The sequence below is a fragment of the Rutilus rutilus genome, assembly GCF_951802725.1.
Source record: "Rutilus rutilus genome assembly, chromosome: 8".
In the NCBI taxonomy this organism is placed as follows: Eukaryota; Metazoa; Chordata; class Actinopteri; order Cypriniformes; family Leuciscidae; genus Rutilus; species Rutilus rutilus.
Window position 1 is genome coordinate 6,635,364 of NC_140222.1, and position 22,598 is coordinate 6,657,961.

Genomic DNA, 22,598 nt, shown 5'->3' on the forward strand with positions numbered 1-22,598 from the left:
TTGAAAGTGTCACCAGTGACTTACTGGAATTGTAGGCCTACTGGAGCTCAAAGAGTCAAACTGATAATGTTCAGAGTGTGAATTAATCAGCTAAGAAAGAGCTAGATGGTCACACCCATTAACACTGAATAAATAGGCAGATATTTTAACTGATTGTAGAGTTTGACTTCACTTTACTACAGAGCAGCTTCACATCAGCACGTCTGTTTATTACTGAACCAGTTTTGAAGAGTTTGTCTTTTCATATTTGTGGACTGAAAGCGATGAAGATGTTTCTCCCTGTTTTGCTCTGCTTGTGTTTCTGGCGTCTGGATGGTGAGTTTAAATGTGTTTTTATGACTTCAGTTGTTTCTGCATCAGATTCACAGTTTGTTTCTCTAAATGTTGGTTCTATAAAACACTGAAGCTCAAACAGCATTAGTTCGTGCCATTTTAACACCATTTTGCTTCTGTTGTGTCTGTTCTGTTGTAGAGATGTTATTAAAATCTCTAACAGGTTCGACTTTTTCTGTTTGTTCTTCAGGAGTGTTTGTGATGGAGGGAGATTCAGTCTCTCTAAACTCTGGTCTTACTGAAATACAGAGAGATGAAGAGATATTCTGGAGGTTTGGAACTAACGGGCCTCTTATAGCTATAACTGATGGAGTGAACAATACGATCTATGATGTTCTTGATGGGAGATTCAGAGACAGACTGAAGCTGGATCATCAAACTGGATCTCTGACCATCATGAACATCAGAACTGAACATGCTGGAGTTTATGAAGTTAAGATCAGCCGCAGCAGATCAGAGACTAAACACAGATTCACTGTTACTGTCTATGGTGAGACACAATTACACAATAATAATTGTTTATTAAATATTTTTACACAAATAATAATACTTTTTAATACTGTTTTTTAAATGAAATTCTCTTAAACACTTACACAACAATGTACATCACATGTCACAATACATTGCAGTCAGTAATAACCACATATAAGCAATAAAGTAGGGTTAATATAGTGCACATTCAAATATATTTTCATATTAATGAATATTTATTAATGAACAATATTATACATTGTATGGGTCAAAATTATCGATTTTTCTTTTATGCCAAAAATCATTAGGATATTAAAGCTACACTGTGAACATAAATGCACAACTTTAATGGAGATTTTCTCAATATTTACATTTTAGATATTTAGGTTTTGTTTTTTTTCACCGTCAGATTCCAGATTTTCAATAGTTGTATCTCAGCCAAATATGATCATATCCTAACAAATCAAACATCAATGGAAAGTTTATTTTTTCAGCTTCCAGATGATGTATAAATCTCAATTTCTAAAAATTGACCCATGTGACTGGTTTTGTGGTCCACTGTCACAATACTGTAAGAGTTTTAGTCTGCTGTTAACTGTCTGTGTTTGGGCCTTTACATGTTTTTGCTCTCATTTTTCCTTATCTATCTCCAATCCGAGGTCTTGTTCCCACATGGCTAATCTGGATGAAGATTACTCCTGAGAACCTAATAATAGCATGTTTAATAAACTAGATATGTGTCCTCCACCTTCGCTTGGTTTAGATATATATTTCTCCAGATTAGTTCTGGCCCAGCAACACAAATAATTATTCATTAAGTTTACAAAACAAACAAACAAACAAACAAACAAACAAACAAACAAACAAACAAACAAACAAACAAACAAACAAACAAACAAACAAACAAACAAACAAACCACTTACTCATTTAAGATTGGGCATTTCTATATGACATGTTCTTCTCTTGCAGTGTAATCTTGTTAAATTTGACTATATAGTGTTTATTTATTGAGCTGATCTCTGTCTTCTGATGTAGATCAGACACATTCACTCAGACTAAAGACTGTCTTTCTTTAGCCTCTACAACACCGGACCCACACACTCCTTCAGGTCCTCCTCCAGGTCCTTCTTCACGTCCTCCTTCAGGTTCTTCTTCACATCCTTCTCCAGGTCCTCCTTCAGATCCTTCTTCAGGTCCTGTTTCTCCGACAGCGCTGATCACTGCTGTTACTGCTGCTGGTGTTCTGCTGATTGTGGCTGTAATTTGGATGCTTTGTTACTGCAGGAAACACAGAGATGAAGGTAAAGTGAAACTACAGCTTGAACATCCTTAAAAACAATATTATTCATGTTCTGATTGAACGTGTGTGTAATTACAGATCAGAATCATGATAAAACTGATGCAACTCTCTATAAACACTTTGGACAAATGAAGGTAAGTGTCTCTGAGTCATTTCTATCAGTTTAATTAACAAATAACCGCAGAGTATATTGCAATATTCCTGTTTAAAATGTGTATGATTTCATTCCGCAAACTACTTTAACAAACTTGTTGAACATATATTTGGCAGTGTGCGGTATAATATGTGTTGTTGTTGAACACGTTTTATGGTTTCCAGAGTCTCTCTTGTTGGTTTTTATTTTCGGTACTGTTAATAAAGTTGCTCTTGTGTTCTAAAATTTCATAATAAAATTTAAAAGACAGAAACTCCTACATTATGAACAATCACAAAACAATCAGTCAATGCAAAAAAAAACAAAAAAAAACTGATTTGTATCTGATAATACTCAATCTGCACATTTGAGTATTATAACAATGCTCAGGTCCAGTGCATTATCAATCCTGTCGTGGAAATTCTTAATACGAATACAACCTACTTAATCTGACTTCTTCGTCAGTTTAAACAACTTCCAGTTGTAAAAAAGAATAAATACAGTCTCTCGAGGTAATTCCCTGAATTACCTGAATACTTAGGGTGTATTCACACCAGGAAAGTCCGATAGTTCACTTGCTTTGGTCCGGACCAAATACAATGTTGATTTTTTTTGTTTGGTACGGTTCGCTTTCACACTGCTCTTTTTGCAAGTGAACCAAAATTTGTAAATAAAACCACACGTGTGCTAAGGTCGTCCATTCATTGGAAAGGAATTCTCAAACAGGGAAAAGCAGGAAGTGCAAAAACAGGCTCAGCATGGAGATATTTCAATGTAATATTTGTTCTTTTACTGATTTGGTGTTATTCTCTACAAACGCAATATGAAGAAACTAATGAGCATCATATGATACAATGTCGTCTATACGATGTTGTAATTAGGATTTTTAACAATCGTTACATTATATGATCGCGCTTCTATTCATGCAAATGCTTTTAAACCATTTAAGCTGGATATAAGACAATGGTATAAGGGCATATAAGACAAAAGAGAACGTTATGTCTGTGAATGTCCTGATACACGACGCGCAGAACAGTATCGTGTGCACAGACAGCGCGCTGGACTGTGCGGGAGACCGCTCATATCCCCTCTCCTTCATCCGTTCGCTAAACTTGCTGAACACATCAGTATTTGTATGCGTTATTTCCAGCAATTGGGTCGGTTCATGTTCACACCGTAAACGAACCGTACCAGAGTTCGTTTGGAACCGTACCGAGACCACCTCTTCAGCTGGGTCTCAGTTCGATTGTTTGGTTCGCACGCGACTGTGATTGCTGTATTCAAACCTGCCCAAAAGGTCCGCACCAAGGGGGGAAACGAACTTGAGTTCGATTCAATCGAACCAAACAAGGCAGGTGTGCATACACCCTTACTATACAATACTTCCCTGAAGTACGGTGACGGCGTACCGTCAAGAAGCTATTATCACTACCTCAATCACACATGAGCACACAGCTCCCGAATGAAATCTGTTATATCTGCGAAAGGAAAATAGAAACAGTGTTTGTTTTAACGGCACAAACCAGCACAACCGAGCACAAACGAATGACACTGGTTTGGAGCGATTTAGACGAAATGGGGTGGAGAGTGACGTCACACAACCAAAAAAATTATGTTCAATATCTCAAACACCAAACCAGCACAAACGTTCGTTTTTGCGGCAAAAATCAGAACAAATGAATGGCATAGTTTTGGAGATTATTTCGTTTTAATGGGGTGCCAACTTCACAGAGGGGGCGGGGTTATCAGGTAGAGGGGGCGGAGTTATCAGGCTTACTGACAGTTTGTGGATCGAACAAGATTTACACAAGCTTTCATTGGCTAAATATTTTTAAACAGACAGACAGTCGTAAAGGGTGAACAATAGCATTGATTTATTTCAAAGAAGAAGAAGAAAAAAACACCACCACCAAAAAAAAGGTGGTGTACCCTTTGGAGTGTAAGGGTAAAAAAGGGCATGTGCTTTGCACGGGTTGAGCCCTACCTGTGCCCGTAGCCTGAAGCTAATCATATGACTGTTAGTTCTTCTGTGTTAAGCACTTTTCTGGTAAGTATATATGACCTTTGACCTGAGCATCCTTAATCTGCATTTCTCTGTACATTTAATGTTGAAAATACCCATTACATAAAATATTTCAATCACAATCCTCAAAACTCATTTATACATTTAAAGTTTGTTTTTCTCCTTTTGTGTTTGTGTTACAGGAATCTGAGATGACGGAGGTGATTTACACATATTTCACATTTTAATCACAAATGATGATCTGATCACAACAACTGCATCTGTCTTTACAGTTTATTACTGTTTCACATATAATCTGATTTGTTTTTTTGTGATCAATTATTTATTTATTTTCTTACAATCATTATTTACACAATGGAGAGGAAACACCTTCACGAAACCTTAGGCTGATTGCATCATCACTGAAAATAAAACAGAGCACAATTAAAGTATTGCTTATTCTGTTGTCTGTGTCTCTGTTTCTCTTTCCCTCTCCATATCCTACCCATCCCAAACCCACCCTCCAACCCTTAACAAGATTCGGTCAAGGTATTGAACAATTAACAACAACGAAGAGAAAAAAAAAAAAAAATAAATAAAAAAAAAAAAATAAGAAGGGAACACACGCACACCCACACACACACACCTCTCAACCCTTTTCCATTACCACCCATCCATCCTTTCTCCATTATTATGATATCCACATAACATCATAGAACACAGCGCAGGATATTGGACATTGCGTATATCAAACAAATATATCATAATTGAAAGTATCAAGCGCGTCCTGAATTCTTCCTTCATATTATAAAATTCACAGAAATCAATACAATATTCTGGATAATAATAACAGAACTAAATGAAGTGCATGTACAACATGGAGCTGAACATTTAAACATTACACATTGTATAAAAAAAAAAAAAAAAAAAAAAAAAACACAACAGTTGGGCAGCATATATAAAACAAATCAGAAATAAACAATTAAGAAAAGAAAGAATCCGACCTTATCTACATCATTTCATTTATTTTCTCTAATAGCTCTGACCAACAGTCAATATTAGAGGTTTTGGCATAATGCAAACGTGCTGTAGAGAGCTCTAGCTGAACAATATCCCGATAAGAAGCAAGCCATTTCCTCACGGACAATGTATGTGGTGGTTTCCAACGACAAACTATCATCCTTTTGGCGGCTGTCAACCCAGCCAGAAGGAAACGCCTATTATTGATGGTAAGCTTTAGAGACGATGTGTCGTTAAGGAGAAGCAAGCATGGTGAAGGAGGGATGGGTTTTTTGATAATACTGGACATGATGGATGAAACACTATGCCAAAAACTATTGACCTCTGGACACTGCCACACCATATGATAATAAGTAGCATTTATTTTATCTGGACAAAAATCACAATATGGGTTATCTCTGAGTTTCATTTGCTGTAATCTTCGCGGAGTTAAGTAAAACCTATGGATCAATCTGTAATGTATCATTTGATGATCAAGGTTTCTAGATGATAGAGATATATTTGTCCAAATCACACACCAATCTGGATCCTGGGAGATGTTAATGTCTGTCTTCCAGAGTCTGAAAAATAATAAAGGCTTATATGAAGCTTTAGTTATAAACTTGTATATCTCTGAAACAATGCCACTAATTTTACCTTTAGTTTCAAAGATTACGTGAAGGGGATGATTCCCCAACTCAATACCCCAAGGAACACCCTGAGCGCGCATTGCTGCACGTAGTTGTAAATAAAAATAAAAAGTGCCTGATAAATTATAAGCTCTCTCTAAATCATGGAATGCACGAAGACCCTGTTCCCCTAAGATATCCTTAAGGACACAGACCCCTCTATTGCTCCACTGGGGGAAGATGATTGGTTTCTTCTCTATTAAGAGTGAATAATTGTTGAAGATAGGGGACTGAGCGAAGAAAGTGTTTGGGATTTTAGCAAATCGGTGGACTTTACGCCATACCATCAAAAGATAAGAAATTATTGGTCCAAAATTGCGTTTAACTATACTATGGGGTATATTGGAATATACCAGGCTAGACAGACAATGTGGATGTATTAGACGTTCTTCAATAGGACGCCATGACACCAGAATATCTGGATTCAACCATGTAGCAAGAGAACGTAAAACAAAGCTCCAGGAATACCATTCAAAGTTAGGCAAATTAACACCTCCTGATAATCTATGTCTTTGTAAAGTAGATGCTTTGATTCTAGGTTTTTTTCTATTCCATAAATAGGAGCTAACGGTTGAATGTAGCTTATTCCAGTAACCGCCTGGTGGAGCTAGGGGGATCATACTGCTCACAAAATTAACACGAGGCAATATATTCATCTTAACAACTGAGAGTCTAGACTGAAAGGAAGTAGGGAGCATCCCCCATCTATTCAGGTCATCCTCCACATTTTTTAAAACTTTATTGTAGTTCTCAGCAGTTAACATATTGAGTGAGGGACTAATTGACACTCCTAGATATATAAAACTACTGACAACAGGAATATTGAAAAGTGGTATCTGATCGTCCAATCCCCCCAGCAGCATTAAAGCCGATTTTGTCCAGTTTATTTTGTAGCCTGAAATACTGCTAAAATTCTCGAAAATTTTAAGAAGATGTGGAAGGGATTTAGAAGGATTTTTTGTAAAAATTAAAATGTCATCTGCATACAAAGAAATACAATGTGGAGTGTCTTGAATAATGATTGGTTCTAAAGCCTCCGACTGCCGTATTGCCTGAGCAACAGGTTCCAAAGATAAAGAAAATAAAAGTGGAGATAAAGGGCAACCCTGACGGGACGATCTTGTGACTGGGAACCTAACTGAACAGTTGCTGCCCGTTATAACGACTGCAGAGGGGTTGGTATACAATAACTTTATCATAGAGATAAAGCTATCACTGAAGCCCATGACTTGAAGGACAGACCACAAATAACACCATTCCAGTCGATCAAAAGCCTTCTCAGCGTCTAATGAGAGAATGGCATTTTGATCTTCTGAATTGGAGGCAAAATCTATAATATGAAGCAAGCGACGGACATTATCCGATGCTAGTCTAGACTTGATAAATCCAGTTTGGTCATAATGAACTAAATGAGGCATGTAGCACTCTAAACGTGTAGCTAAGACCTTAGCGTAAAGCTTGACCTCACAATTCAAAAGACTTAAGGGCCGATAAGAGGAACAGTCGTGAGATGGTTTATCCTTCTTAAGTAATAACGATATTATTGCAATATTTGAACTGGCAGAAAATGAGCCTCTATTAATAGAGAAGTTAAGCATATTCAGCAATAGAGGACCAAGCTGGGGCCAATAGGCCTCGAACAGTTCTGGTGGCAACCCATCCAGGCCCGGAGACCTACCTCTACTCATTGCTTTAATCGCTAATCTCAATTCTTCCAACTGAATGGGTGCCTCTAAGGAACATACAGCTTCAGAAGGCAATTTAGGTAATTGTAATGATTCAAGGAATTCAAAGCAGGCTTTGTCATCATGAGGTACCTCTGACGTGTAAAGACTTTGATAAAATAATTGAAAAGTACTATTAATGCATACCGGGTCAGATGTTATTTCCCCCTCTTTAGTCCTTATAGCTGATATCTTTGCTAAATCATCATTTTTCCTTAATTTGTAAGCAAGCAAACGGCTGGGACGAGCACTACTATGATAGTGATTTTGCCTAGTGCGATGGATAGTAAATTCTGCTTCTCTTATTAACAAACTGCTAAGTTCATCGACTAATTTCTGTCTCTTACAGATGTTTTCTGGAGAAGGATTACTTAGCATTTCATGTTCGAGAGCTGCAATTTCAGACTCCAAGCAATTTATACGAAACTTTTTGGATTTATTGAGATAGGATGCAAAAGATATAGTTTTGTTCCTAATGCACCCTTTAACCGCATCCCATAACACTCGTGGATCATCGACTGATGGACCATTTATTTTAATAAATTCCTCCAACTCAGCCCCCAGCTCGCTTATAAATACATCATTCTGGAGCAAAGACGTATTAAAACGCCAACGAACTGCCCTAGATTGACCAACTCTTAATGAAAAACTACATAGAACAGCCCTGTGATCAGATAAAGCTATTGGGGTCATTTCAGTGCTACAAATATCATTGAAAAGAGTTTTAGACGAGAGGATGTAATCTATTCTTGAAAAAGATTTATGACGAGATGAAAAAAAGGAAAATTCTCTGGAATAAGGATTCATCATTCGCCATGTATCAGTCATACCATAGTCAGTAGACAGTTTTTTTAATGCAATAGATGCCAGTCGCTGATCTCTGCTTTCTGTTACCCCTGTTCTATCAATATCGTGCAGCCATACAGCATTAAAGTCACCCCCTATTAACAGTTGGTACTCTGGAAGATCTGTTAATATAGAAGCCAATGTATTATAAAAGTGCTGATCAAAACAATTCGGAGCGTAAACGCTCATCAATGCAATTTTAGTACCATTGAAAGCTATTTTACAGAAAGTAATTCGACCATCATCGGATCCCCCTGTGCCCAGAATAGTATAATTTAGATTACATTTTGCAACTATACAAACACCTTTGCTCTTCTTGGTGTAGCAAGAGGAAGCGACCACATGATAGTACTTATTCTTAAATCTATGTACATCAGCTTCAAGTAAATGAGATTCTTGAATAAAAGCAAAGTGGATATTCTTTCTAAAAAGAAACTTCAGAGTGCTTATGCGCTTCTGGGGAGAATTAAGGCCTCGTGCATTCCATGACATAACATTTATTCTACTCATATTTAATCACATTGTAGTTTTGTAAATATAAAGAAGCAAAACAAGGACAATATTTACTAAGGAACAAAGTTTTGGTAAGGTCAATGCCCAAATCGGCACATCCATCCACCACACACACACACACACACACACACACACACACACACACACACACAAAAGGAATCACAAAAATAATAATAATAATAATAATAATAATAATAATAATAAGACAGGGAAAAAAGTAGAAAAAAAAACATAACAACCACATAAACAAGCAAAAAATGCTCAGCCTTGACCATCCAAAGTCCTCTCAAAAAAGGAGGAAAACTACCCACCCTCCCAAAAAATATACCAGTCATCTTGGTAGAACAGTCATAGCCCCCCACCCATCCTCCAACAAAATATAAAGTTTGCCTTTGAGCTGCGGATCAGAGCGCCACACTTTAGTAAATCAAGCAAATAGTTATCCTCAAGCCATTTCTTCCTCAGCACTTAACAGAGTAGCTTGCTGTTCACTTAACATGCCATAAGAGTGCAAGTAAATTAACTACTAACTATAAAAAATAACAACATATGAACAGCTCATATCAAAATATAATACAGAAAAGAAAATACACAGAAATAAACACCATGTAGCTCAGCCTGAGCGGTTCCTAGGAACTTTTGTCGAAATAAGCTTCTAACATCAATCTTACCCTTCGAAGCTTTTCACCAAACCAATAGTTTTAGTCCTTCAAGGAAACAACGAACTTTTCAGCCTCACTCGCCTCCTGGAAAGTATAAGTATCTTTCCCCCGCGAGAGCTTGATTGTAGCTGGGTAGAGAAGAAAAGTCTTGAATCCATGAGTACGGGCCTCATACATGATCTTATAGCACGGCTTCCGACGTCTTGTTGTAGCCTCGCTGTAATCTGCAGTAAACGTCAATAGGTCGCCATCCACTTCAGGGGGGCTTTTCCTCGCCTCGCCAAGCAGGCGATCTCGATCTGTGAAGCGGAGGCACTTAATCATAAGCGGACGAGGACGTGCCTTAACAGATCCATGCGTAGGAGGTTTCCCAAGGCGATGGCACCTCATCAACTCAGGCATAGAGGATTCGAGGACAGGAAACCATTCCGCAATCTTCTCCATCAGGTAAACGCGGGCATTCGCCCCCTCAGCTCCTTCTTTGAGGTTGAATACAAGCAGGTTATCCCGGCGTGCTCTGTCCTCCATCTCAGTTAATTTAGCTTCGAAGGTTTGTAGATTCTTCACACATAAGGCAGACGATTTTTCCACATTGGCAGTACGCTCCCGAAGGTTCACTGATTCAGTACGAATGGACCTTATCTCTTCCGTATGCCGCGAAAGGGTTGCGTGCATATTATCAAGTCGTTTCTCGAGTCTATTGAAACGAGCTTCTGATTTCTCGTCGGCCTCATTGAAGTATTTCGCCATGGTCGCCTCCATTACTTTTACCAGAGCCGCATTTTGAACACCGAGCTCTCCCTGAAGTTCATCCATCACGCTTCTCTGGGCAGCAATGGTTTGTCTTGTTTTTCGCATTTACTCCTGGTTATGCTTTGTAATTAACGTTCATTCATAAATAGTGGAGAACTGACCGCACACACAATAAATTGTCTTACATTTGTGGAAGGTGGACGCCAAGGTGTACTATGCTGCCGCCATGACACCGGAAGCCCCCGGTGTCATATAATCTGATTTGTTGTTTTGTCATTTATATTTCCTCTAAGTGATCTTTGATGAGTTTTTTGTGATCCTGTATGATAAATACTGTAGATTACCAAATACCATTTTAAATTTTTAGTATAACATGCGTTATCCGATTAACTGCTTGTCCATATGTGTCTGCTTGTGTTTATCAATAAAGTTTTCTCTCTCTGAGGTTCAAGAGTCTCTCCATTGCTGTGTTCGAAATCCCCTATACCCTCATTCACTGTTCCCTACATTACTGCACTAATATAGTCCACTTTACTCCACTAATATAGTCCACATTACTCCACTAATATAGTCCACATTACTCCACTAATATAGTCCACTTTACTCCACTAATATAGTCCACATTACTCCACTAATATAGTCCACTTTACTCCACTAATATAGTCCACATTACTCCACTAATATAGTCCACATTACTCCACTAATATAGTCCACTTTACTCCACTAATATAGTCCACATTACTCCACTAATATAGTCCACATTACTCCACTAATATAGTCCACTTTACTCCACTAATATAGTCCACATTACTCCACTAATATAGTCCACTTTACTCCACTAATATAGTCCACATTACTCCACTAATATAGTCCACATTACTCCACTAATATAGTCCACATTACTCCACTAATATAGTCCACATTACTCCACTAATATAGTCCACATTACTCCACTAATATAGTCCACATTACTCCACTAATATAGTCCACTTTACTCCACTAATATAGTCCACTTTACTCCACTAATATAGTCCACTTTACTCCACTGATATAGTCCACTTTACTCCACTAATATAGTCCACTTTACTCCACTAATATAGTCCACTTTACTCCACTGATATAGTCCACCTGAGGGAGTGAATGAAAACGAGTGAGTGAATTCAGATACTGAGTGCTTTTGCCAAAAGCCCATGAACAGTTTTATTTAAAACAGCCCATGCATGTTTCATTGCATTTATTATGTCGAGCGCCTCCTGGAGGAATACTAACTATATATATATATATATATATATATATATATATATATGTAGCGGGCCAGGTGGTTGAGTTGGGAAGTGTACCTTTAAGGCCGGCTGATTATTTGGATCAGGTGGCGTAAGCGACGCATCCCCTTTAAATATTGGGACTGGTGTAATATTTGTGAATTTTGTTTTCGTGTATGTACTGTGTTGTATGGGTTCTTTTTTTTTTTTTGGTGCTAATAACCAAGGTTATATTGATTACAGGAAAAACAGTGGCTGAGGAGAGATCCGGGACGACGACACTATAAGTGGTTCGCATTTAGCATTTAACTGTCTCTTCATTAAACTGTCTGTTTTTCTATTCTGCCCAAATATCATAGGTCATGGAGGATCAGGTTAGACTTTTAACTGAGCAGATCCAACAACTTCAAGCAGATAATGAAAGACTTCGGCAGGGAGATGTAGCGCCCCCAGTGGATACAAATCAGGGAGGGCCGAGTCGGTCAGTGCCAGGTTCAGCTGGTATGAAGTATGTCTATGTGCCAAGAGAACGCAAATATCCCAAATTTTCTGGTAGTCCGGGTCCGGAATGTCCTCCTCTGGAGGAATGGGTTGAAGAGGTTCGTAAATGTTTACAGGCTAGACATATGTCCCTCAGTGAACAGGCATATTTTGTATATGATCTTCTTGAAGGGGAGGCTAAATTGGAGATTAAACTTCGTCCAGCGACTGATAGGGCTGACCCTGAGAGAATTTTTGTAATATTATTGGAGACTTTTGGCTGTGCACACTCTTATATTGAGGCCCAACAAAAGTTTTTCCAATGCCGCCAGCGTGAGGGAGAATCGTTGCGTGAGTTTTCCCATTCCTTAATGGTCCTAATGGAAATTTGTCAGCGCAAAAATTCAACTGCTATTTCTAACCCTGACTCGGTTCTTCGTGATCAGTTTGTGGAAAATGTTCGAGACAAAATGTTGCGCAGGGAATTAAAACAATTTATTCGCCTCAATCCTGACTCGCAGTTTTTAGAGGTGCGTAGAGAGTCATTTCGTTGGGTTGACGATGGGGAGGGTGTCCGCCCAGTGCGCGCGAGGGCTTTCTCTTGTGATGCTAGTTCGGGGGTAAAAGGGGAATGGGGAAGCTGCTCTAACCATTAGCCCCCACATTGTTGTTTTTAGGCCCTGGTTGTAGCACCTTTGCCACTTGCCACCGAGACGGTGACATTTTAGGGGCGGTGAATGTAGCGGGCCAGGTGGTTGAGTTGGGAAGTGTACCTTTAAGGCCGGCTGATTATTTGGATCAGGTGGCGTAAGCGACGCATCCCCTTTAAAGGTGTTGAGATGAACAGGAAAATGGTGCGGCGTGAGTGAAGAGTGAGTCTCTTGGTGTATCGGCTGTGTGAAGGGGAGAACCTCGGTTGGGCGTCTGCGCTTATGGTGTCCAGTCAATGGTACCAGCGCCTGCGTTTATGGTGTCCAGTAAATGGTACCGGCAGTCACGAGCCTACAGAAACTTGCTTTCATAATAGCGAGTAGTCCTCTTACACAGGTTTTGCAGCAACCTCGGTCTGGCGTCTGCGGTTATGGTGTCCAGTCAATGGTACCAGCAGTGACGAGCTTACAGAAACTTGCTTTTATAATAACTAGATGTACCGCATGGCGGTACAAAATATGACCGCCGCTCAGGCCTGCACTGGCTTTCCACAAAAATAAATGACGTGGAGCAATTTGGCTGTATTGCGTGTTTATGTATATACCTAAAAAAAGTAGTAGTATGTGCATGTCTGTCTGTGTGTGTGTGTTTGTGTATGTGTGTGTCTGTGTGTGTGTGTGTCTGTGCGTGTATGTATGCGTGCGTACATGTGTGTGCGCGTGTGTGTTTGTGTGTGTGTGTCTGTGCATGTGGATTTGTATGTGTGTGTATGGGTGTGTGTCTGTGCGTGTGGATGTCAGTGTGTGTGCATGCTTGCGTTTGTTTGTATTCCTGCATGTGTGTGTGTGACAGTATCATCCTAAACCAGCAACCCTTCGCTCAACACCACCATCTACAGGCCGATGAGTGTACAGTCACTAAATGTGCACATAAATGAATTTATTTTATACCCCCCCATGGATGAAATTCTACGAAACTTAGCATACCCCCAGAGGATGTCAAGTTAATCATACACATGAAATATGGTGCAGTTCTGAACATCTCCACTGAAGATAGGGGCGATTAAAGCAGAATAATATTGCATTTTCATTTTTTATGGGAGGGGCGCAAATCACAAATGAGTGATTATGGGCTAGGTTGATGTGGGCCCTTAAGAGCAACATACCATAAAAATTTCACGGTTCAGGTAGTTATTTAGGAAAAACTGCATTTTTTGGGTTTGGGGGGGCCCAGCGCGGGGGGGGGGGCCCCCCCAAACATAATAAAATAATATAAATATGAAGCTCAGATACTCAACAGCATTAGTTTCAGTGTGACATTAAACATTAAAGTAAAAGTGTATTTTTAGTCATTGTTCCATATGTAAAAAAATTGTTGTTGTGTTGTTTGTTTTTGTATGGTGTATGTCCTGCTGTTGGGCCTAGAGCCTGTAATAAAGTTTATAATATAAATCTATTTCTCTTATCATTTATCATCTTTTGTCTTTGTGCTTCTGCAGAATATTAATTTCACATTTTATTTTAAAAGTATTTTAGTGAAGCTTCATCAAACCAACATCACTTTAAAGCTTTAATCTGTGAAAAACTCTGTTCTTCAGGAGTGATTGGTGATGTGACTGTGATGGAGGGAGATTCAGTCTCTATAAACTCTGGTCTTACTGAAATGAAGGATGATGATGTGATTCAGTGGAGGGTTGGAGATGAAAACACTGTAATAGCTGAAATCAATAAACGGGCCGACAGAATCACTGTATATGATGATGTTCTTGATGGGAGATTCAGAGACAGACTGAAGCTGGACAATCAAACTGGATCTCTGACCATCACAAACACCACAACTGAACATGAAGGATATTATCATCTACTGATCAACCGTGAGGGCAAGTTGTTCATTCTCGCTGTCTTTGGTGAGTTAAAAAACGTTTACACCTGTTTTTTAATGAAAAAATTTAAATGAATTCATACATGATTTTGTTTTTTTATTTTATATTGTTTATTTTTAATGTCAATTTTAAACTATTCGATTAGTAAACCACTATAAAGTGATTTAACAGTATTTGTAGTAGCTTTTTCCAGTCGGATTGTTCTCTATTTGCTACTGTGTGCTGAGCTGGATATAGTTTGACGTGTGCAGTTGTAAAGATGAGGAGTAGAAGTTGATCCAGTCGGTCCAATGACCATTTATTGTTACTGAGAATGTTACAAAAAACTTGAGGTAAATAAAACAAACAATTAAACTAAAGTAGTTTCTTATATGGTAGCAAACGGCTTGTGACGTCATGGAACCACAGCACGCACACACACACACACACACACACACACACACACACACACACACACACACACACACACACACACACACACACACACACACACACACACACACACACACACACACACACACAACTATTCACAAGAAAGAAACATGAAATCAACTCAAAGCTCAATTTTGTTTTTGTTATTTTATATTTTTATTTTTACTGTAAATTTTAAACTATTCAAATTTAGTAAACCATTATAAAGTTATTTAACAGTATTAATCTTTGCAAACCCTGTTTCTGTTTGTTCTCTGTGTGTTTGACAGATGAAGTGAAGTCAGTGTCAGTGAAGGAGGGAGATTCAGTCTCTCTAAACTCTGATCTTACTGAAATGAAGGATTATTATCTGATTCAGTGGAGGTTTGGAGATGAGCTTAAAAGCACTTTAATAGCAGAAATCTATGAATGGTTCGGCAGAATCACTGTATATGATGATATTCTTGATGGGAGATTCAGAGACAGACTGAAGCTGGACAATCAAACTGGATCTCTGACCATCACAAACACCACAACTGAACATGATGGAGATTATAATCTACTGATGTTTACAGGAGGAAGATTCTCATCAAAATCATTCAGAGTTTCTGTCTATGGTGAGTAGAGATCATTTTTCTTCTCCTTCAAATATTCTTATTTACTATTTACATATTGAATTGTTTAATCATTTTATAGTTTGAGATGACAGACCGTATAAAAACTCACTTGGAACCGAATATAAGATTGCTGATTAGATTTGATCATATTTCTGTGTATTCAGAAATATGAGTTGATGTCAGCGCTGATATTAGTGTTTATTGACTGATCTGATCTCAGTTTGATGTGTTTATTCCTCAGACTCTGTCCACTGGTGTGGTCCTACTGAAGCTGTGATCCGATTGGTCCTCTCTGCTCTGGTGGGCGTGGCTACTGTCATTATTGTGGTTTATGAGATCAGATCCAGAAGAGCTGAACGAGATCAAGCACATATTCACACATCAGGTACATGATTGATGATGTCATTTCTCACAAACTGATTTTGCATGTATAATTATCTGTGAGATTTATTAATTTATGGCTTTTTATGTTCATCTTTTTCAGGAAGTATTGAAATCTAAAGCAGAACGCTGAACTTTAAAGGTTCTTCAAGTGTTTTTTTCATAATAAATACTGATGATTATTTGAGTTTGTGCTCTCTTTCAGTGTCAGATTTTAACAGTGTCACTTTATTGTTTATAACTTCTCTCAGATACAAAAAATAATGAATATAGACACAGATCTCTCTTTACTACTGCTGTATATTTGTCATATGTATTTTCCTGCCTTTATCAATAAAGTTTCTCACTCTGAGGTTCAAGAGTCTCTCATGATTTATTCAGAGGAATACAAACTTTATGTATATTTTAAATATTTCAGCAGTGTACCATATACAGCTCTATTTCTACTTTTTTAACAGGTGCTTCTTATAGCCTATCTGTAAAAACATTATTTATTTATTTATTTATTTATTGGTAATTTTTTTTATATTACCAATTAGTTTTTGCAATATATTCCGGTATAAACAACAAATACAGCTAAAATATTATTTAAAAAAAAGTTTTAAAAATTGTATTAACTCATAAAACTAAATCTGTTACGTTTTTCTAGTGGCAGATTTACTGCAAGAAAAATATACAATACCGTGTTATTTATTTATATAAAAAGTTCATGTTACAGATCACATGCAGCATCACATATATTTTTCTTGTTCATTATTACGTCAAGGATCTCACGATACTTGTTTTTATTTTTTTTTATGCATTTTAATAACAACAAAACAATTTACATACAGGAGTACATATAACCATACATGTCAGGGGTAAACAAGGGGAAAAGGAAGAAAGAAAGAGAAAAAAAAGGCTTTTTACAAAGAATTTGTACCTATTAAACAAACTGTGTAGTTTTCCTTGCTTTTAAGTTTTTACATTTGGATATTGTTTTTAAATATATTTTAATATCAATTTTAAATTGTTCAGAATTTGCCATTTTTTTCATTCCATTTGACTTTATGAATATAGAAACGGGCAAACATAATAATGAAATCAAATTTAAACAAAAGATTTTTATCACTATCAAATGAAAAACATTTTAGTATAACATCAACTTCTTCAAAGTTAACAGGAATCATTCTCCATTTCCTCCAACGATAAAGTCTTTAAATCTCTAGTGTGATTTGTCTCTGTGGTCTCGTCTGAGGAGCAACACCTCCATCTAGTGGCTCACCCTGAACTCACATGTTATCAGGAGTTATTTACTCAGTCTCTGTAATGAGATCCAGTGATTGTGTCTGTTACTCAAGAAAGCCACTAGATGGCGCTGTGAACAGTCCACAATACCCCCGGGGGGCGCCAGTGCTGATTATGCAGGAGCTGGATGAGGATTTTGCCTGTCGGTCAGGAAGCTGGTGATCCACTGACAGATGGAGGTGGGCACAGGGAGCTGGGTTCATTTGGACAGGAGGATGTTTGGTATGATGGTGTTGAAGGCCGAGCTGAAGTCCACATACAGGATCCTCACATAAGTCCCTGGTTTGTCCAGATGTTGTAGGATATAATGCAGTCCCAAGTTGACTGCATCATCCACAGACCTGATCGCTCGATAAGCAAACTGTCCAGCAAGGGTCCAGTGAGGTCCTCCAGGCGGGCCAGCACCAGTCTTTCAAATGACTTCATGACCACAGATGTTAAGGCAACAGGTCAGTAGTCATTCAGTCCAGTGATTTTGGGTTTCTTTGGGACGGGGATGATGGTGGAGCGTTTGAAGCCGGAAGAACTTTGCACAGCTCTAGTGATCTGTTGAAGATCTGTGTGAAGATGGGGGCCGGCTGGCAGCGTTTGCGTACGAAGGTACGTCTCAAAACTGATTTCAGACACTCTTCTGAGGCAGCGTAACAGTTTAATGATCTACAACAGAATAGAGCTTTAGTGAAAACTAAGAGAATATTCAATGACTGTTCAATAGTAATTTCTCACTAGAAATGACATCATAAGTAGAAATCGTTGATCAAAAATGTACATTTACACACAACCTGACGACCAGCCGCAACTATCAGACGCCATCTTTATTTTTCTAGCTCAACTGTCACAGAATGGAAAGCACAGGATTGTGGGATATTAAAGGCAGAGAAGGATACATCTATGCTGCCTTCAAAAATCATTCAGATAGAGACAAGTGAACGTGATTTCACCAAGTACCACATGTTCCTGGATTAACATCTTTGTTGATCCTGGAACAACTTTCCAATCAACCAATCAGATTTGAGGGACAAGTTAACAGTTTATGTCAAGTTTAGGCTTAGACCCAGGGTGAGGTGCTTCAACATCAGTGTTATTCACCTATCATTTCCCTCTGATTTTAGGGAAAGTTTTGCACTGATGAATTTCATGTTTTAGGTCATCAGCGTTTGATCCATATGCCTTTGCCAACAGCATAACATCATCACCCAAGAAGGAACGACTGGAAGGATTCAGAGCCTGGAGTCCATTCATTATGTCACAATTTGTTTTTGAAAAACGCCGCTCGAAAACTTGTCTTTCCATCTGGTGAAACGTGTTGTCCCAATGTTGAGGCGATGATGGAGTCCTGAAGCGCTTTTGTTGTTTGTCTGACCCTTTTGCATTTGTTCTGTGCTGTGGAGATATTGCTCTGGTGACACGTGTCAACAATGTTATTCCACAGTTCACCAAAAGTGTCCTCACTGCGATAATCATCCAGAGTATCTTTAAAAGCTTTGATCAGATTAATTGCCTTGCTGAAGTCAATGTTTTTTGATTGAAGGTGATCTTTTTGACTCACTGAAGATCGTTTTAAAAACCACAAGGCACCCAACAAAATTCAGATCAAGTTGTCCAAGTATCCCTCTAGCTTCAACAGCTCTTTGTGGGTGCATTTCAGAAGCTATCTCCTCCAAGACGCGTATAATAGCAGGCAACCGGTCTAAAACATTGCGACGCGCTGCCTGCCGACAAGCCCACCGACAAGCCCACCGGGTGTCTCTAAGATGCTGGAGTTGTCTAGGGGCACCATCAAACATGTCCTGCTGCACTTTCAGCCATTTGTTGTGTACATATGATCCTGAAAGAAATACATACAAGTGCTCTAATAATGAAAAGAAAGTTCCTGCATCTGAGACATTTTTGACACTGTCCACAATGACCAAGTTTAAGCAGTGAGCACTGCAGTGACCATGAAATGCATGCTTTGACACCTCTCTCACTTTGGCCATCGTAACCCTGACCAACCAGGGCTGGGTTTCCCGAAACCTTCTTAACACTACGTCGTTCTTAAGTTACACCTTAAGCTGTACTTTATCGTTAATACGTGTTTCCCGAAACGTTCTTAGTTTAGTATACCTTCTGTAAGTCATACGTTCGGAAGGCTGGTCTGGACCACTCTTAGCTTTACCTTATCACTGTTGCAGGTCTATATGAATATAATTCTGAAGTTTTAATACACCCAGACAGTGTTCAGTTAGGCTAATTCAAGTGTTTTCATGCAAAGAATAAAATTTTCATTATACGGATTGTTGTTAGATTTTTAATTATATTATCCAAAGGTACATCAGCTGCCGAACCATTAAAAGGCTTAATAGTCTATTATGGTGGGGAGTTTGCTCAAACTATGGCAGCGATACAGCGAATAGTTGTTCTAAAAGACGGCGCCGTCCGCAGAGCGCTTTCAAAAGCCAGTGAAAGCATAGGCTACTGTCAGTTAAGTCCTATTCGGACGCTAATTGTTTATTATGGGCTCATACGTTATTTTAAACATTTACAGGGGTGAGTGATTTTATTGCCATCCGAATCCATAATGTCAGTGTTTTTTCCAATGCATTCTCATCCTAGGGTGTCATATACTGACGCTTTTGACATTTCGTCTACATCCAACGCACATGGCACCCTTTAGCGTCAATATGACACGCACAGAGCTTTGTTCGGTTATGGGTAGGTTTAGGTCTGGGGTAGGGTTAGACCGCTAGGAGGCGCCTTCTAGCCCATATCTATCTGCGTCTCATATTGACGCTAAAGGGTGCCATGTGCGTTGGATGTAGACGAAATGTCAAAAGCGTCAGTATATGACGCCTTGGGATGAGATCGGGCCCAACCCCCGTAAAAATCCCAGGCCAAATTGTTTTTTGAGAAACAGGTCGTGTGGGAATATAATTGCCGTCTGAATCCACATCTCTGAGTTTACAAGAAGAGATTCAAAATTCACTGTTTAAATCCTTTTTGATCACTACTGAGTACCGTATGTAAGATGTACACTTTTATTACTGAAATGCTGGAAAGTATTTACAAGAACAATATTTCATCGCAGCTCCACCTCAGCGAACAAAAATGGGAAAGAGAAGAAAGCACGTGAATTTTTTGAAATGGTTATCATGGCAGCAATACATGATACAATTTTAAAATATGTAGGCTAGGCTATTATAGGCTATTATAGTTTGGATTATTTTTTATAATATCCCATGAGTCCTAATAAATGCAATTTCAACTATTTCTGAAGTGCTTCTTTTATAAACACCGCTTTCTCACATAATGCAGTGAAACAGCCCCTGCACAAGAGAATAATTGATTCTCGAGCCATCAATATTAACCAATTCAGCACCATCGCCACGGACAGCGCCAGGTAACGTCGCGCATAAGAAGGTATATCTTAAGCAGCTTCCTAAGGTATAGTTCGGGGAACACGCCTATCAGTGGTATACCTTTAGTTAAGTTATACCTTAAGAGTCTTCGTAGCGCGCTAAGAGACAACGTTATCGGGAAACTCAGCCCAGATTTTTTTTGTACTCCAACTCATGTTTTTCAAAAAAACAAATGATCTTTTCAGAGAGAGCACCTGCATCTAGCTGATGTGCCTCAGAGAATTCAATAAAGCTTTCGTGAACAGCACCCTCATTAAAGTATCTCAGAACAAATGAAATCGGTTCCTTTTTCTGAATATCTTTTGTCTCATCAACAATTATGGAGAATTGTTGACTTTCTTTAACCTCTTTGATAATATTGTCTTTTACCATTCCTGCTAAGCATTGAAGTATTTCATTTTGTATCGTTTTACTTGTGTACATTGCATTTTTTGGCTGGTTTTGTAATCTCTTTCTGATCACTGGGTCATGTTTGGCAAGTAATTCCAACATTGACAGGAACGTACCATTTCTCTCAGAGTCTGTACTTTCCCTATGGCCACGCTGAGCAGTGTTTTCAGTTGCAGTCACGATTAAAATTTCAGCTAATGCTTTCACAAACTTTTGGTTTTCAGTCAGTTGTTTCCTATTTTTTTCATCCATTATTGCAACAAGTGAAGTGTTACTGTCTTGTCTTTTTTTGTTCTCTGCCCATGCACACATTGCATTTTGGTGGTTCTCAGATTTGGCATGTGAGCTAAAGCCACTGTCTTTAAAGCTCGCTTTTTTCCAGTTCCTGTAACCCTCCGTGGACATGAACACACGTTTAGCGGCATCTGGTAGAGAAAAATGTCTACAAGCAAAGCAGTAATCTGCATCTTTTCTTGCAGAGTACTCAAGCCATGTGAAAGTCTTGGGGAAATTATTTAACTTCACTTGCTTTGGTCCTTCTTGCCAGGATTTTGATATATCTAAAAGGACAGAAAATATAAATTCCTTATTAATACAGTTGGCATCAGTTACAACTAATATTTCAGCATTGATACTGCAGCTATCCCTTATTTGACACGGAAATTCATAAATCATACCAAGTTGTTCTTGAGACGATAGCCTAACATCGCCCAGCTCCCTTTCAGTTTCTTTATTGTTGCTGTCACTCATCTCTTCTTCCACTGCATCTTCAAGTCAAGTCAAGTCACCTTTATTTATATAGCACTTTTTACAATACAGATTGTATCAAAGCAGCTTCACATTGATAAAATGAAAATAATACAACAAAGTTTGTTTCTACAAGAAAATTGCATCATTGTCCACCCTAATTAGGCAGATCAATAATATCGTTGAATATTAAATGTCCCCAACTAAGCAACTAAGGCAACAGTGTAAGAGATCCTTCACAAGTCACAAGACAAGTTTACAGTTTATGTCAAGTTTAGGCTTAGACCCAGGATGAGGTGCTTCAACATCAGTGTTATTCACCTATCATTTCCCTCTGATTTTAGGGAAAAGTTATGGGTAGGGTTAGGTTTAGGGGTAGGGATAGTGCAGGGGCGGATCTGGAAAAAAAATCACGGGGTGGCTCGCAGGGTCAGGGATAGATAGAATGATTTCTAAAGGATCATGTGATAAACTGGAGTAATGATCCTGAAAATTCAGCTTTGCATCACAGAAATAAATGACAATTTAAAGTATAATAAATTGAAAACAAATTATTTTAAATTGTAATAATATATCACAATATTACATTATTTTGAGAAGGACCTGTATATATATATATATATATATATATATATGTATATATGTATATATATATATATATACAGT

At 38.3% G+C, this 22,598-nt stretch overlaps 1 protein-coding gene across 1 annotated transcript; it reads left to right on the forward strand.

The window, feature by feature from the left end:
- Positions 1 to 263: 263 nt before the first annotated feature.
- Positions 264 to 16,167, forward strand: LOC311294818 (uncharacterized protein; the record flags this gene model as incomplete). The annotated part of the gene is made up of 5 exons (XM_084415847.1): positions 264 to 315; positions 524 to 823; positions 1,882 to 2,106; positions 2,184 to 2,239; positions 15,971 to 16,167. The coding sequence occupies 5 exons, from the start codon at positions 264 to 266 to the stop codon at positions 16,004 to 16,006; spliced, it is 669 nt and encodes a 222-aa protein (XP_084271973.1). The 3' UTR covers positions 16,007 to 16,167.
- Between the last annotated feature and the right edge of the window lie 6,431 nt (positions 16,168 to 22,598).